The sequence below is a fragment of the Mustela nivalis genome, assembly GCF_964662115.1.
Source record: "Mustela nivalis genome assembly, chromosome: 5".
Lineage (NCBI taxonomy): Eukaryota > Metazoa > Chordata > Mammalia > Carnivora > Mustelidae > Mustela > Mustela nivalis.
This window is the reverse complement of record NC_139024.1, coordinates 52,591,399-52,606,981: the sequence shown is the minus strand read 5'-3', so window position 1 is coordinate 52,606,981 and position 15,583 is coordinate 52,591,399. Positions and strand designations below refer to the sequence as shown.

Below are 15,583 nucleotides of genomic sequence, written 5' to 3'. Positions count from 1 at the left end.
CAGAAGGGGGACAATAGGAGGTCATAGGATAATGGCTATATAACTGGCCAAGAGAACCACCAGTACCGATTGGCCTGGAAGGACAAATAAAGAATAGACCTCCCTAGTAAAAACAGGTAATCAGATTATCTGATATTTGGGGACAAAACTCCTTCAAAACTATGGATGAGAACATGATGGACCTGACAGAGAAACTGAAGAAAGTTTAGGGTAAGTTTCCAGAAAGTTAGGTATTTAAAATGAGGCAATTATTGGGGCGCCTGGGTGGCTCAGTGGATTAAGCCTCTGCCTTCAGCTCAGGTCATGATCTCAGGGTCCTGGGATTGAGCCCTGCATCGGGCTCTCTGCTCAGTGGGGAGACTTCTTCCTCCTCTCACTCTGCCTGCCTCTCTGCCTAACTTGTGATCTCTCTGTCTCTGTTAAACAAATAAATTAAATCTTTAAAAAATAATAATAAAATAAATAAAATGAGGCAATTATTAATTCTAGGAAAAATAAAATGATGCAAAATGTAATCAGGTTGCATTGCTTTGCTCTATAGTCATAATTAAACAACAGCTATTGTATTTACTAAATATAATCATAATAACATAATGGGAGACGTAGAGATAGGTGTGTTAAAGAGCTAAATCCTCGGGTAACATTATCAAGAAGATAATAATGCCTAAAACTGTTAAATCAAGCAATAGTAGGATAGTCATATTATTTTATTTAGATATATTAAAATAAATGTCAAAAGAAACTTCTGGACTCAAAGTGATTATCTCTGAAAGTTAAAGTTGGGGCAGGGAGGAACACCTGGGTGACTTAGTCAGTTAGGCACCTGCCTTCTGCTTGGGTCATGATCTGAGTCCTGGGATCCAGTCCCACACCTTGCTCAGCAGGAAGCCTGCTTCTCTCTCTGCCTGCTGCTCCCTCTGCTTGTGTATACGTGCTTGTTCTCTCTCTCTCTCTCTCTCTGACAAATGGATAAATAAAATCTTAAATTAAAAAACAGGGAGGGGGCACCTGGGTGGCTCAGTGGGTTAAAGCCTCTGCCTTCGGCTCAGGTCATGATCCCATGGTCCTGGGATGGAGCCCCGCATCAAGCTCTCTGCTCAGCAGGGAGTCTGCTTCCTCCTCTCTGTCTGCCTCTCTGCCTACTTGTGATGTCTGTCAAATAAATAAATATATCTTTAAAAAAGAAAAAAACAGATTTTTTTTAAAGCATGTATACATGTTACTTTGACAAAATGTAATTTATATATTTACAAATGGATAAAATCAGATAAGCTCACCATGGTCTGATTTTAGACATATTTATTTTGAAATTTAAAATGACATTAGGGAAAATATAATTTATATTTATTGAATGGGGTGTGGACTAAAAAAAGAAAGCTCTAAAACACTTGACTAGATCATCTAAACTCTGCAACAAACATTTATGCATCAAAATTCTTCTTGAAATAGTACTTCCTTACTCCCTCCACCCTTCCCTCAAAATAACCGTGTTCACAAAGAAAACTTTTCATCTTAACCAACAAAGGACCAGAAAATAATTCTAAGGCAGTATTTCCATGAAGATGGTTAGCCAGCATTGATTAACCCTACAGTCAGCAGCTCCTCTTTCCTGGTTTGGTTTTTATTTCCTGTATGCCCCGTCCTCTTTGTTATTTTCATTATCTTTGCTCTCTACCATTTTTTCCTTTTCTATTTACTAGACATTTCCTTGATCTAAGACCAAAATTTAGCCCATCTGCCTACAATTCAGGTGACAATCTGACCACCCAATGGTAAGAAGAGACGTTTCCCAGTAATATAGACAAATCTTGCAGTTAATGCTGTCAAAGTGATTAATATATACACATACTGGCAATCAAATCTAGACATGGAAATGTTAAAACTCAGGACTTATTGACTTTGAGCTAAAGTTTAGTGTTCAACATTAGCAAAAACACTGGGGCATTATTATTTTAGCAAGACACTTAAACATAGCAAAATTAATTTTGTTCATTTTTATTAATACAGAACATATTAACAGAACATTATCTTTAAATATAATCAAGGTTACAAATAAACTGTTACTAACCAATAAACAAAAAATATTCACTTGACTCTCCTCTTGAATCAAAATTCTCTATTAGGTAGTACAGTTATTTTTCTCATCTTATTTTTAACTGTCTTATGATTTCAATGAAATTTCTTAGCTTTTACTTATTAAATAATTCCTTCAATTGGGAAACTTCATATATCAAAATACTTCTGTAAGTCAGTGCATTCTTCAATGCCTTCTACTTAACCTAAATGCAATAAAATGCAATAAGATTCTCTGAAAGTTGAATATGACATCAGTATTTCCAAAAGATGAGCATAAAACCCATAAGAAAAAAAATGTTTTTCCTCCCCCACCATGCTTCACACAAGCCATGTGAATGTTCCACATTCTTCATAATTAGTAACAGTAATCCCTTAAAGCTCAAATGACAGGAGACTGGAAGGGAACTGGGCCATCAATGAACTTGTAGAAGAGATAAAACTCCAAATGTATTTTAAGATTCTGTCTTCACCACAGATGAGAAAGTGTTGGGAAGGTCTTCAATTTTTCTTTAGTGGCACCTTTGGTCCCCTAATCAGAAAAAGAGATGCAGGATGGCAGTCCTCCTTAAACAACATAAACTCAATCTGGATAGACTGGCAAAAACCTTTTCCCCCAGTGATGTATCCCAGAAAATAAACTGCCATGTGCAAGAGGGTCAATTTATCAGAATAAACAACAATATTCTGAAGGACTGACAAAACAAAGGCTATTTTTAGACAAAGAATACCCTATGCACTCAGAAATTTCAGGATAATCATAAAGTAAGTACCTCATGCAAGTAATATTCTACCAGTTAAAAGTCATTATGAACTACAAGTTCTTTTAACTGAATTTCATGTTATACAAAACCTATGAAGTGTGGCACATTTCTATTACCATTACATTATTTGTTTTTTTTTTTTCTAAAAAAACATATATTAATCAAAATTGATACATTACCAAGACCTTTTGATTTAAAATATAACTGAAGGGAATCATTACAAACTCTGAATAAACAGCTACCTTCTATACAAACATATGAGTTTAAAATTAAAGAAAAAAAAGCTATTTCAAAGCAATTAAGCCATCTCTGATTAAAACATATGTTTTCATGCATGTGAAAAAGTAAGTTTACATTCAAGAATAAGTTCCATAGCAAACAAATTATAGCATTTATTCAATAAGGAATATTAAAATAATTCCAGTTAATAGAAAATAAAATAACTTCAACCATATATATATTATAATTTACCATGTACATACTGTAAAATCTCCAGAATTTAGGAAATTTAAGAATTTATTTTTAAAGTATGTTTTAGGAAAAACCAACCAGAATAACGGTACCTTAACTAAAAAGAATGTGCATACACATCCACATTTGACCTATATACAAAAATTGAATGAAATATAAAAGAAATGAAGGTTACTGTTTTCTAAAATTTCTACAATATAACATTAGTACTTAAATCAAAACTTACCTGCAAAATAAAAACAGCTTGAGGTATTTCCAATGTTGAAGCAAATTTCTGAATGCTAAATACCACAAGAATGAAAAGTCTCCTTTGAACATTTACAATTGGTTTATAGTTGAGGCAGAAGATGAAGGTCTGCCAAGAAGTTTCCCCATCTCACCTATGTATCCCTTATGAAGTATAAGCTTCAAGGGAAATGATCACATGTAAAAACGTATCAAGTGAGTTGGGGTTCCTGACTGCAACATCTTCACCAAATCGAAAAAGGAATTTTAAATTCTCCCACCCGAGACCCACCTGACCTCTAGACATGACTATTAATTCCTATGCTAGACAAGGTAAGCATGTCCTTGTCCTTTGAAATCAAAGCTAAACTTGAAAAAGAACTGTACTGGATAAACTGAATACAGGAACCACCTCAACAAAGATGGTACTTTAAGCCTTTACACACGACACATGAAAATGATGAAGTGTTTTATTTAATTTGGTCTTTCTTCATCGTTTTGTAACTCCAAATCCTGCAAGGTTAGCAAGTCATTATATTCATACATCTTGTAATCCCTTTCTTCACACAACAGGCACACATATACAGCATCATATGTCAATATAATATTATCAACACAGCATAAACATTTAAGCAGTAGATGCATTTCACAGGAAAGAGGCTCTATGCATCATATGGCCTGATCCAACACAAAGCAAACATTAGAATGCCATTTCAGCAGTTACAGTGTTGATATGATCAATATAGTTAATTTGTTTCATACCCGTCATATATTTCCATAAGACATCCATAAAGAAGGAGCAAAGGACAAAAACTGCTTTTTAAAAAAAAAGTTATGTGCCAACTTCAAAAATGACATACTAACCAGACATCGGCATTCGAAAGCTAGGTTGAACAGGACTGGCCTTGATGCACATGCAGTAAATTTGTTTTCAGAATATAAAATTAAATGGTAATGTCAGCAGTATTACTACTGTTTCTATATTTATGATTAATTACTAGCAGTACAACTCCCAGAAGAAAGGAGATGGATCCAATAGCGATGTAAGCAATCCCCAAAAATGGATTTTTTCCTCCCATCCATGAAATAGTGCTCAAGATCATCCGTTTTCGTCCATCAAAAGAATGTACAGGGTAATCTGAAGAGTGTATAGGAAGACTTTTCCATGTCTAGTCGATTTTTAAAATACAACTTAAAATCTGGCATTTAATTGCTTATAATTCATTGGTATAGTTCCATGATACACAGGCAGCACCTTACTCACGTTTTCTGAATCACAAAACAATTTTATAGTTACTACCTTGAAGCACTGAGTTAGCAAGTTAAACATTAGTAGTAAAAACCATATAGTTTATAAGTAAAAACAACCAAATTCAAATTAAGGGTTATATGGTTTCTCAGGTACTTTTACTCTCATTACACAGAAGGGACAAAAGGCCACAAAGAAATGTGATGTGAAACAAGTATTTCAAATGAACAACAATAAAACCCATCGAGGAAGAGAAGATTGACAGACCAGAAGAAAAAGGAAGAATAAAGAGACTGAAGGTCTCTTGAGCTAAAAGAGCATGAATAAGAGAGTGATTATGAGCACAAGGTCAAAGAGTATGATACTGAAGTTTTAACTTGTTTATTTGGAGCAATGACAAAACTCACGGTGTGACACAGATCTGATGGCTGAAAACAGAGCAGAAGTGAAAGGTGGACTGTTACAGAGATTTTAAAAAATGGGACACCAGTATATTGGATAAACTATCTACATGGACCAATTCTAAGATTTTGGGGAGAATTAGGGCAGAGAAGACAGAACTAAATCCCTATGTGAAAGGTTTACAACCTTTTCAAAAGCATCTTTTGAATCAAGTTTAGGCCCAATCTGATTTCTCTAGCTTATGCAATTTTCCACCCCCACAGATAGACCCTATTACTTCAAATAGCAGGCTCTGCTAGTTTCTTGTATCTATCCTTATCAAATCAATCAATAATGACTAAAGTAAGAGTTCCAACGAATAAAACACTTGAGGGACAAAGTATCAAATCACCCATCTAGCCTCTCTCTGTATCCCAAGACCCCAAAATGGGCTTCTGTCTTAATTCTAGTATCTAAGTTCCCATCTTGTAAGTAATTTTTGTAATTACCCATGATGCTTTGCAGACCCAAATTCCTGCCTCATCAATTTCTGAGAGCCTATATTCTTCCTACAGCTCTCTTTTCAATGCCTGGGATGCAAATAGTCTGTTAACTAAGACAAAGTACTGAGTACTCCAAAGATGTCTCTTTATTTTGCTCTAGGCTACAGGCTTGTATATGCCCTTATACCTTACTAGATCTTCTGGATTCTGTGACAGAGCTGCCTCCTAAATTTGGCAGTAGCCTCAGGATAATGTTCTAACAGCACCTTAACTAGGTCTGTCTGTGCAAAATTGCTCCCATCCGGGGGCCTAGGTTACAAAACTGGGCTACTTTTAGCCTGTCACTATCAAGTCATATTCAGTTGCATACTTGGGTGCAAAATCAAGAGACTAAGGATCCAAAAAGACATTTCTTTCAAAATTAGTTCTATTAATTTAACCATTTGTTAATGCACTATAAAACTGAAACTATATACTCATGGCTAACCTGGATTATGAAAACTCAAAAATATAAAGATCATTTACAAACATTCAAATGCAAATATTTGAGAAACTTTTCATTCATGATCTATGTAAGCACTGGGCTATAGATTAAAAAACATAAGGACTTTTGTTTAGAATAAAATGCAGTGTCCAATATTTTCAGCTAAGAAAGACTTTGTATCCAGGCCAATGTGGCTTGGTCTGACTACTTGAGTAAAATAGCTAGGGATACAGCCTGTGGTAGTTTTGTAGCTGATGGTAAAGTCATGGCCACTGGAGTCAATAACTTGTTTATGAACCCCAACTCTTCTACTTATTACCTGTACAACCTGGGATAAGTTACTTAAATGCTCTATGTTCCTGTATTCTTGTCTATGAATGGAGATGATAACCATCTCATAATGCTTCAATTAAATGTAACAATGCATGGACAGTACTTAGTAAAATGTTGACATATAATTAGAATGAAATAAATGATATATATAAGCACTAAAAGGTACACCTGAATTATACAGCTAAGGATAAAAATGTTTTGGTACTATGAATGGAATAATAGTTATAAACAATTATGTGGATGCAAACTAGCATCCACTGATACTTAATATCTAAAAATATACATCAAAACAGCCCACTACCATCAATGCTTATTTAGCATCAGTTATGCTCACTGACCTTTGAATTAAGCTCAATTACAATCTCTACTGTAGAAATATTTAGCTTATTAATAAATGAAACACCAGCATCTTAAATAATTTTACCAAATAATATTTTTGAATCCTAGTACAAAGTATATCAAAATTTAAAACTTCTGGAAGATAAAAAAAGATACTCTCATATATCCTCACATACTCCTGTAAAAATCAAAACTAAAACAGAGTATCATCTCATTTAATTGAGATAAGGCTGAACAACATTCCTTTCAAATTCTATCAATCTGTGCACATGGCCAAAAAAGGATACTGTACGTGATATTCAAATAGTATCGTCCAGCTGGTAACGTTGGATGTAAATCACTTTTCCGCTCTATAAGACGATATAACTTACGAAAAGTAGGTAATGCTGCAGTACGCATCCAAACAATAAAATCCTCATTTATGAACCCATTGTTATCTGGTTCAGAATCCAGCATATACACTGGTTTAACCCAGTTTACTGGCTTTGTTGTACCTTAAAAACAAAGGGGAGGGGTGAGAGGAGGGGACAAAATATTCAATTCTATTAAGAGTTTCACTTTCACTGAAAAGTCACTCAAATAAAACAAAGACATACAATACACAATCTAAGTGTTTTTCGTATTTCGAAGGTATAAATATATTCTAAGAAAGTCTTAAAATTTGGAGACAAACCAATTTCTCATGTAACAACAAATAACTACAAAGATTTGATGACTATCTCCATTAGGAAAATACTAAAAATTATGCCACTGAGTATATACCAAAAAGCAGATGATTTAATGCAAAGATATAATGATAAAAAAATTACATTGTGAAACTGAGGCATAATATTAAAAATAAATTTTAATTTATAACTATAATAAAAAACTGGATCTGTTTAAAAGAAACTCACCTGTAGTTTTAACACAATGGCTGAAATGCTTTTAAGAAAATACTAGAAAAATTCAAGATTAGAAATATACATTTCCTTTAGAATTTTAGTACATATTCAATGTATCTTACCTAAATTGGTGTGAAGTTAAGAAACGTTTTTTTAAAAAGCATAAACATTTTTAAGATTCTAAAGATAGAAAATTTTAGGTACTTCATTAAAACTCCTAACTTATATCACATTTTAAAGAAAATTAGTAAATTTTACCTTTGAATCGTTCTTTTAGACTTTCTCCTCCAGAGGGATTTCTGAATTTCACATTTTTATCTGTCCACCAAGCAATACCTTTCTTTTTCAAAGGAATAGGTGTAGGATAAGATTCATTGCCAACAAGAAATAATTCTAATGTATCTAAACATAAAAAAGAAGATATTCTTAAATACTGAAAATCCATAGCACCTACTATACTCTATGAGAAATGAGGATCTGATATCTGCTCCCCAAAGTGGCTGAACAGGAGGCAGGTATACAATGTACATTTGCTCCTGACTACTTTTACATGAACTATCTATGGTAATTTTATAGTCCTAGATGGACTTCTCTTTCTTCAATACAATTAGAGGTCGCTTCTCCTACCTGGGTAACTGAGATGTAGTAAGGTAAATGTTTTAATATTAACCCAAGTAAAATAAGTTGCAGGGTAAATCTGCTTCTCCTCCTTTCCTTTAAAAAACACATTCTTACCCAGTTTCTGGCGTATCCATTTCTCTGTCCATACTATCTGATATGGTAGCCTCCAGCTACATGGCTACGGAGCCACTGAAACTAAGGCTGGTCCAAGTGAATATGTTTTGTAAGTATGTATCTCAGAAATAAAAAATCTCAATACAAAAAAAAAAAAGGAAACAAAATATTTCATTCATCCATTTTATATACTGAGTATCATTTATAGGTAAAAAGGTGGTATTTGGGGTTCAATAAAATATATTATTAAAATTAATTTTAGTTTTTGTTTTTAATGTGACTATTAGAAAATTTTAACACATACATGTCTCACATTGATGGTTTAGATTATATTAGTATCAGACAGCGCTGCTTTAAATGATCAACTATAGCTTCTTTGTACTGGTATAAATATTGAGTTGGCGGAAAAGGCAACCTGCCTTTTATTTTGTCATATATGAAATATGAAGATTAGCAGAATGTCTCTGCTTCTTCTTCCCAGAGCGAGATTCATTCTTAAAATATGAGAATTCTCAAAAAAAAAAAAAAAAAGAGGTCACAAAATGTTCTAATACCCCATTAAATAACTAATTGATATATTTATTTTAAAGTTGCTTGGGGCACCTGGGTGACTCAGTCAGTTAAGCGTCTGACTCCTGGTTTTGGTTGAGGTCATGATCTCGTGGGTCGTAAGATGGAGCCCTGAGTGGAGTAGAGTCTTTGGGCTCTGCACCAGCAGGGAGCCTGCTTGAAGATTCTCTCCCTCTACCCCTACCCCCACTTGCATACGTGCATAGAGCTCCTGCACATGTGCAAGTGCTCTCTCAAATGAATACGTTTAAAAAAAAAAAAAGTTGCTCAATTTCTCAACTTCATTCATGTTTACTAGACTATCAAATCAGTATCAATAAATTATACACATTTTCCTATTTATATATGTTCATAATTTGTATTTCTTTTTATCTGTATCATACCATTAAACATGCTGTTGGCAATAGCTCCACAAGGAGCAATCGGTTTGTCTTCATTTCTTCGATAAGGCTCACATTCCTTACTGGGATTCTGATGTTCAGAAGGAAAAGAAGAAAGAAATTATCACATGGGCCTCTGGGAGAACTAAGAGCTAGTCTAATAACTGATTATAAATTCAGTCCCTACATGTGTCTCACTTGTAATGCATACAGAATTCTGTACTGTAAAGATTGTAACACCACATTTAAATACTCAAATTTTTTCTTAATGTTACTGTACTACCTTTTTATGTAACCCTTCCTTGCAAATACTTTGTCATATATGCATATATCAAATTGACTTTTTTAAAATTTTCTGCTCAAGAAAAATTAAGAAGCAGTCTATTCTCAATCCAGTTGTGACATGATAAAAGGAATCTTCAATTGAAAGTAGACTGGAGGGGCACCTGGGTGGCTCAGTGGGTTAAAGCTTCTGCCTTTGGTTCAGGTCATGATCCCAGGGTCCTGGGATAGAGCCCTGGATCCGACTCTCTGCTCAGCAGGGAGCCTAATTCCCCCTCCATCTCTGTCTGCCTCCCTGCCTACTTGTGATCTCTGTCTGTCAAATAAATAAATAAAATCTTAAAAAAAATAAAAAGTAGACTGGATGCTCTAGTTCCACCTATGTACTATGTAACTTTGGTTAAGTCCCTTGATTTACCTGGCTTCACTTAGAAAATAAACACATTCAACTAGATAATCTCAAATTTTGTGATTCTGGGTTAATCCTGTGGTTCTACGTCAAAGGAAGGAAGGAGGGAGGGTGAGATTTTAAATACAAATAAACTCTTCAATACAGGATATATATTCTAGCCACTGAATTCTTCAGGAAGTTTTAATAGAAAGGAAAATACTTTTTTACTACCTAGGCATCAGAGATCCTGAACTAAGCAATGCTAGATACTTTCCAGTAACTGGTTTAGGAAAGCCATTTATTATTACCTAATACACCATGTATCCTGCAAGGTATTAGACACAGAAAAAAACAAACAAATAAATAAATAAAGTCCCTGCTTTTAAGTAGCTCACAGTATGACAGAGGAAACACATCCATATACAACCAATTATTATCTGAAATAAGAGCCATGATGAAGGAGTTTATAGTCATTCAACATGTATTTATTAAAAGTCTTCCATGTGTTAAACACTGGCAAGGTGCTTGGTATATGGTGGTTAAAATGATCCTTGCCCTCATGAGCTTATAGTATAGTTGGGAAAATAGAAGACAAATAAGTAAATATATAATTACAAATTGCAGTAAGTTTTATGAAAGTGGTATGCCAAGTAATAAATAGGGGAAGGCAAAATAAATTACTTTAGAACCTATGATAAAGAAAAGTTTGTTCTGGAGATGATATAAGTTAAGACCTAAAAAAGAAGAGAAGGCAAGCATGTTGTGAGCAGGCAGAAGAGGGTTTTAAGCAGAGAGAATAATACAGGCCACTGAGAAAGAACCTGTTATTTCTGAGAAGATAGAAGGAGAATGTAGTTAGAGTATGGGAACAAGGAGAATAACATATGATGACACTGGAGAATTATGCATAGTTCAGATCATCCTGAGATTTTACTCCAAATGCCAGTAGACCACTAAAAGATCATTTAAGTGGTTATCTACATTTTTAAAAAGATCACTACAGCGACTATGTAGAAAATGGCCTGACAATAGGGCCAGAACAGATGATATGGACAGAGTTGGGAATGCATATGTGGGGAAAGTTTGTTAAGCAAGGCGAGAAGTAATGCATATGTGGGGAAAGTTTGTTAAGCAAGGCGAGAAGTGACTTGGCATAGGATATGAATGAACTAAATATGTAAAGAAGTTATTTTGTATCCAAGGGCACTATATTAAGAGCAGGCCTCCACCAGAGACGACTTCCAGGGCAAGACTTAAACCAGTATTCTAGGCAAATAAAATGTAAATGCCGAAGGGCAGATTACTTGGTCTCAGGAATGGTTAGGAAGGAGCATACATCACCCAAGGCAGCCAGGCCATTAAAGGTATGAGTTGGAAATAAGGAAGTAGAGTGGAGTGGTAGGTTGACAGAGATTGTGAAGGACCTTACACACAATGTTTTAAGTAACAAAGACTTTAATCTGTCTTTAAAATCTTTGAAAGCCACCTGGTCTTTAAAATCATGTATTTGGTTTAGCTCGGACATCAATAAATAACAAACTATACCTGTTTTTATAAATAAAATTTTATTGGAACACACTTACAGTACACCTATTCATAAGTTTTGTCTATGGGTTACTATCATTCTACCGTGGCAGAGAAGAGTTGCTGTGTCAGAGACCATATGACCTGCAAAACTGAAGGCCTTTACTCTCTGGGCTTTACAGAAACAAATTCATCAATTCCTAGTCTAGGCTAAAAGCTTTTTGCTTGCAGCCTGTAAGAAAAGAATTGATCTCTGTTTCTTCTGCTTTTAGCAAAGAGGGTGTATCTGAATAAAGGAATTATAAACAACCAACGTTTTCCAGGTCTCTCAACACACCCAATCTGTAATCCCAATCAAAAAATTCAGAAAGTTCTAAGAACTTGGTGTGTCTCACAGAATATCATCTTCTCTGGATTTGAGTCCTAAAACCCCACATGGTACTGCAAAATATTGCAGACCTAACCAGAATCTTTCAAAAGACATGTTATTTCTTGAGATCCCAAACATTAAGAATGATCAATAAAACCAGTAGATAACCTAGAGCAGTATATGCTTACCAGGAGCATTCTGGTCACAATATAGTCCTAAACTGCATTCTAAGAGATTCATTATATCTAAGAAACCCAAAATAGCTCTGGAACTCTGAAGGTTTGCTACATTGGCAACACTAGCATAATATACTTGGGGACCAACCACTACTATGAAAAGTTGAACAACAGTCAGGAAATTAAGATCCTCTAGCCCAATCCAGGCTGGGCATAAGAATGGGGGCTTTATTGGGGGAACCTGAGTGACTCAGTCAGTTTAGCATCTGCCTTCGACTCAGGTCATGATCCGGGGCCCTGAGATCAAGCCCCACATTGGGCTCTCTGCTCAGCGGAGAGCCTGCTGCTTCTCCCTCTCTCTCTCTCTGCAGCTCCCCCTGCTCCTGCTCTCCTGCTCAATCTCCTGAGCTCTCTCCCTCAAATAAATAAACAAAATCTTGGGGGAAAAAAAAATAGGGAGCCCGCTTCTCACTCTCCCCCTGCTTGTGCTCTTGCTCTGTCAAATAAATAAATAAAATCTTCAAAAAATAGTAATAAAATAAAAAAGCAAAAACCCTCACTAAACAAACTACAAGTAAAAAGTTAACACTTTAATTTCATCCTAAATTATTAAATTTAACATTTCTAACTAAGCTATTACCACATGTTCTTATTTATATCTACATTTTCACATTCCCATCATTTTACTTACAAGTAAAGCACTAGAATCTCCATTTAGTTGACTATCATCTCGAGATTTCACGTAACGACGATGGTTTTGATAGAAATTAGACAGTCCATAATACATAAACACATTGCCCTAGAGAAAAAGAACAGAAACAATTTTCATACGAAACTGTTGGGTAGAAACTTGTTTCATGCATATATAAAAGCTAGTCATTTGAACTTTACAAGTTTAGAATTTGTGATAACTTAAAACAAGTACTGGAGTGAATCCTACCAATCCTTAACAATCTAAAATACTACAAACTGTAAGTAAGGTTAAAGAAGGTATGTTAAAAAATTCAAGAATAAACTTTGAAATATCCTTAAAGACTTCAAAGAAGTAATATTTGCATGAAAAAAAAGCCCTCAAGATGCCTATTAGCCTATTCTACTTTCAACTTCAAATTTTCTCCCATTCAGACTGGTCTCCACTGAGAGTCAACTTTTCAAAGGAATAATTATCAAACTTTCATTTATTGTCCAAGTTAATTCTGAACTTGGACATATTCTGAGACATAAAAAATTTCTTAACAACATACTATTAGTAAAGTATCTAAGTTAATGAGTTAATATATAACAATCAAGAAAAATACTTTAATATAGTTGGTAGAGCCACTTTAGAATAACTTGGGAAAGAAGGGTGACCGACATACACTATAATTCTTTAGAAGGTACCGCAATTCTTTAATTCTATAATTAAAGAATTCTATAATTCTTTAGAGGTAGCAAAAACATTAAGCTCTTTTCTCCTTTCTGGTTGCTACTTCTATAGTCCATAATCAAAAATAACTCAATAGGAGCCCCTTGGGTAGCTCAGTTGTTAAGCATCTGCCTTCAGCTCAGTCATGATCCCAGGGTCCTGGGATCAAGCCCCACATCTGGCTCCCTGCTTAGCGGGAAGCCTGCTTCTCCCTCTCTCTCTGCCTGCTGCTTCCCCTGCATGTGCTTTCTGTCAAATAAATAAATAAAAATATTTTTAAAAAATAAATAATAGGGGCACCTGGGTGGCTCACTGGGTTAAGTCTCTGCCTTCGGCTCAGGTCATGATCTCAGAGTCCTGGGATTGAGCCCCACGTGGACTTTCTGCTTGGCAGGGAGCCTGCTTCCCCCCTCTCTCTGCCTGCCTCTCTGCCTACTTGTGATCTTTCTCTCTCTCTCTCTGTCAAATAAATAAATAAAATCTTAATAAATAAATAAATAAATTTTAAAAATAACATTTTAAGTAGGCTTTATTTGATTTGCTATTTTCACATATACAATTACTTATTTAAAATTTTATTTTCAAATGTCAAATTATTCAAAACTTTCCCCTTTGATAGAAAGAAAATGTTCACGTGCTCGCTTCGGCAGCACATATACTAAAAAAAAAAAAAGAAAGAAAATGTTCACATAAGAACTATTTTTGGTTATCAAAAATACCACAGACACAATATGTTTAAGATAATCTCAATTAAGAAACAGTACAGTAAATTCAACTTATAAACTGAAAAAGAAATCCTTTCAGTGAATACTGAGACAAAATAACTGAAAAGTCTTTCAGTCCAATGCAAAGTTTGGTCTTATGAAGGAACCCAGGGTCCACAAAAGAATGGGCTTTTCAGAAAAAGTTCTAAAATAGGTGTTTTTGGATGGGGAAAGAAACAACTGAAGCTTTCAAGTCTGTTTCATCTCAATTCTGTCTGTTCAGACAAAAGCAGAACTTCTTTACAGTTTTTTTCATCTCAGTGAAAAAAATCTGAATTTTTGAGGTTTAAAATTTATATGTGATTTCTGCTGAAACAAAGTAAAACAAATTCCTGTCTGCTCCCAAATTTATTTGCATGTTTTTAAAGATAGTTTTAGTCCTTTATTTCGGTGCACAAACATCTACAACTACTAGATGGCAACCACCTGCTGGGGACCACAAAAGTTAAACAGGCCTTTTAAGAAAATTTTAATTGTAGAAAATCTAAAAAGTTGACAAGTACTAAACTAATTTTGCTTCCTGAAGAATGAAACAATTTTTTATGCTGAATTTTCAGGTAAAGGAAAGCACAAACTGGTTTTGTCATGTCTATTCTGAATCCTTATGTCCTTTAGCATCAGCTCAATTTCCAGTAACAGGTATGAATGCAAAAGATACATAACTACACACACACACACACACACACACACACACAGTAGTGTTCTAATTGCTGTCAAGACATAAAAGCTCAATAAGGTTTCACTACGTGTTTGCATTTATGGCAATTCATATCTAATAAAAAAACAAGACGACTGAATAATGAATGACTTAGTAAATTTCCGAAGTAAACTTGCTTTAGTATTAAAAGTGGGCAAAATTATTTCATATAAATGATACATTGATTTGTAAAATAAAATTTTCCAATGAAAAGATAAAATGCTTTAAATTTAGTTTATAAAGTACTAAACTGTTTAAATAAATACATGATATTTAATTACCAGACAGCATAATGCAAGAGTCAAACAAAACAATGTTCCTCAAAAGGATATGGACTTTGCTACAAAAATGAAATTAGTAAAAAAATTTTAATAAAACATCAATATTTTTAAAAGCAGGGTTTTTCTAATAGATTGGGAATACAGACCTCAAATGACTGTTCCAGTGTGAAGTTAATGGTACAGTAACAAGGTGTCGCATTCGGAGACAAACATTTATTGCAGGGACTAGAAGGGTCTGTTCCGGTATAATCAATCTGTAAGAGAAACATAAAGTAAGCACTTCCTTGGAGAAAGTGGATACACTG

The 15,583-nt window shown here is 34.5% G+C and overlaps 1 protein-coding gene across 1 annotated transcript in view; it reads right to left on the bottom strand.

The window, feature by feature from the left end:
- Positions 1 to 1,979: 1,979 nt before the first annotated feature.
- Positions 1,980 to 15,583, bottom strand: part of TMEM30A (transmembrane protein 30A) — a 37,774-nt gene continuing 24,170 nt past the window's right edge. The window contains exons 2-7 of the mRNA XM_082730294.1: positions 15,425 to 15,532; positions 12,823 to 12,930; positions 9,392 to 9,479; positions 7,962 to 8,105; positions 7,110 to 7,316; positions 1,980 to 4,671 (exon numbers count right to left, since the gene is read on the bottom strand). Coding sequence (XP_082586420.1) covers positions 4,478 to 4,671; positions 7,110 to 7,316; positions 7,962 to 8,105; positions 9,392 to 9,479; positions 12,823 to 12,930; positions 15,425 to 15,532 — 849 coding nt within the window. The 3' untranslated portion in view covers positions 1,980 to 4,477. The remainder of the gene's footprint in view (positions 4,672 to 7,109; positions 7,317 to 7,961; positions 8,106 to 9,391; positions 9,480 to 12,822; positions 12,931 to 15,424; positions 15,533 to 15,583) is intronic.